A 2,410-nucleotide genomic window follows, 5' to 3' on the forward strand; every position below is an offset into this window, starting at 1 on the left:
TTGACAGGTCTCTAATAGACCATAAAGCAGGGGATGCTTTAGGGCGGAGGCAAAACCCAAGATGGCGACAGACAAAATTACAAAATGCAGAACTCAAGGCTATAAAACACAAACTAGTGGTGTGGTCACTGTGACTACGTCCACTTCTTACTGTCTATAGATTCATGTGGAACCAGTTCATGTGGTATAAAACTGTCCTCGTGATAACAACAGTTGGTGTTAATGATTAATTTATCCATCTCAACACTGCTGCTGCTTGAAGGATTGATTTTTGATTTCCTCCTTACTGATCGTACTTGTTGTCGTCTCTCAGACGGTTTGACCTCGTTGTGTTCATTAATCAGTCCAGCAGACCTGCAGCATCCGTATCGGACCCCGAGGAGTCCGGTCCGGTGTTGGACCCCGAACCGCCGTCGGCCCCCAGCTGGGAGCCCATGCTATGCAGCGAGGCGGAGGACGGCCAGGCCCCTCTCTCTCTGGAGCTCCTCCACCACTCGGCCCAGACCTCCAGCCCCACTGACGCCATCGTGGTGGCCGGACACCTGCTGATGCTGGAAACCGGCTTCATTCCTCAGGTGAGAGACGACCGGGGAGGCTTCTCTTTAGTGGAGGAGATCAGTGTGTTGTTGTATGAACTGTGTGTGTGTGTGTGTGTGTGTGTGTGTGTGCGTGCAGAGCGCTGGGCTGAAGGCCTCTGAGATGCCACCAGGCTGGAGGTCCCCAGCTGGATTCTACAAGCTGCAGTACACCCACCCTCTGTGTGAGAACAGCCTGGCCATGGTGGTGTCTGTGGTCATGGGCCCCGTGCTCATCATCAACGGTCGGTTCATCGCCGTCACGTCACCAAGTTTCTCTGATCTGTTGTCACATGACTGTTGGTCTCACATGAATCAATCATGACTTCATAGTTTCACTGAGGAGCTCACAATTGAATGTTTTTGGTGTAATATCACAATCTCTTGAAGTATTAAAAGTGACAATAATAAAATGTATTTTCTCTCTTGTTGCCGCAGCGACTCTGAAGGTGAACGAATCCGTCGACACGGTTCGTAAATTGTGTCTGAAGCCGTCCAGCTACGTGACGCACGAGTGGCCAGGTAGAGCTCTGATTGGTCCACAGCTCCTGAGAGTCACAACATTAATGATGGTGGTGATGATGATGATGAAGATGATGATGTAACGTCTGGTCTCTGTTCAGGAGAAAGTGCAGCTGCAGCTTTCAGAGACCTGAACAAACTGTCCCGGATCTTCAAAGACCAGCTGGCGTACCCGCTGATCGCCGCCGCCAGAGACGGTAAAACCATGACGTCATCTTTTAGATCATTTATATAAATATTAAAGATGTAAAACATCCTGCAGACGTTCAGTGTAGACGGAGTATTCAGGAGTCTTACTTCAGTAAAAGTACCAGTTCAACGATGTAGAAGTACTTCATTTAAAGGGCAGCATTCAGGATAGAATGACTGGGGTTCGGCTGTGATGTCACTGTGATGTCACCGCGGTGTTTTCCAGCGATGGCGCTGCCGGTGGCGTTCGGTCTGGCCGCTCTTCCTCCTGAACTGGTCCTGCGAGTCGTCCGTCTGCTGGACGTCCGCTCGGTGGGGAGACTGTCTTCTGTGTGCAGACGCTTCAGCGTCTCCATGGCCGACTCCTCGCTGTGGAGACACCTGTACCGCCGGGACTTCTCAGGTGAGACGGCGGGAGGGTCACCTGACCCCCGGCGGTCCGACGTGATCGATGAATAATCACTAACGTCCTCGTGTGTTTCTGTTCAGATCGAGATGTGGGCAGGTCCAGAGACACAGACTGGAAAGAGGTCAGACACACGACCAAATATTCACCTTTTTATTTTACATTCATTTGTATCTCTTTACAATGATTTGTGTTATTTGTGTCCAGCTCTACAAAAGGTTCCATCAGATCCGCTATGAGCGTCGTCATGCGACCCGTCACAGGCCCCTCCCCCCTTTCCACCGGAACCCCTTCGCCCCCCCCGTCCCCCTGCACCCCCCTCTGCCCGGCATCATCGGGGGGGAGTACGACCAGAGACCGGGCCTCTTCCCCCCCCTCCCCCGCCTCCTCCTGCCCCCCCGGCCTCGCTACGACCCCATCGGCCCGCCGCCGGACCTCGAGAGGCTCGAGAGGAGGCCGACAGGAGGGCGGGCTGCAGACGTCCGGAGAGGATTCATCTGAGTCGACCAATCAGAGCTCCTCCTGCAGTAAATAAACAACTCGCATAATCAACAACAACAACACATTATTGTTATTATCAGAGACAGGAAGCTGCTCGTCACAAACAAACTGTTCACCAGGTGTTTGATAGTCAGTGAGGACGTCCTCCAGGTCACAGAGTTTATATATACGTGTGTGTGTGTGTGTGTGTGTGTGTGTGTGTGTGTGTGTGTGTGTG

At 52.3% G+C, this 2,410-nt stretch overlaps 1 protein-coding gene across 6 annotated transcripts in view; it reads left to right on the forward strand.

Annotated features, from left to right (window-relative positions):
- fbxo7 (F-box protein 7) overlaps positions 1-2,404 on the forward strand; it is a 4,539-nt gene extending 2,135 nt beyond the window's left edge. For 5 of the 6 annotated variants that reach the window (XM_031838590.1, XM_031838591.1, XM_031838592.1 and 2 more), the window contains 7 exons: positions 345-575; positions 676-820; positions 1,014-1,097; positions 1,199-1,294; positions 1,513-1,689; positions 1,776-1,816; positions 1,900-2,404. In XM_031838590.1, the coding sequence (XP_031694450.1) occupies positions 345-575; positions 676-820; positions 1,014-1,097; positions 1,199-1,294; positions 1,513-1,689; positions 1,776-1,816; positions 1,900-2,193 (1,068 nt within the window). In that variant the 3' untranslated portion in view covers positions 2,194-2,404. The remainder of the gene's footprint in view (positions 1-344; positions 576-675; positions 821-1,013; positions 1,098-1,198; positions 1,295-1,512; positions 1,690-1,775; positions 1,817-1,899) is intronic. The other variant, XM_031838593.1, reaches the window with a different exon arrangement.
- Positions 2,405-2,410: the final 6 nt, after the last annotated feature.

The sequence above is a fragment of the Anarrhichthys ocellatus genome, unplaced genomic scaffold (genome assembly GCF_004355925.1).
Source record: "Anarrhichthys ocellatus isolate YVR2014 unplaced genomic scaffold, GSC_Weel_1.0 scaffold842, whole genome shotgun sequence".
In the NCBI taxonomy this organism is placed as follows: Eukaryota; Metazoa; Chordata; class Actinopteri; order Perciformes; family Anarhichadidae; genus Anarrhichthys; species Anarrhichthys ocellatus.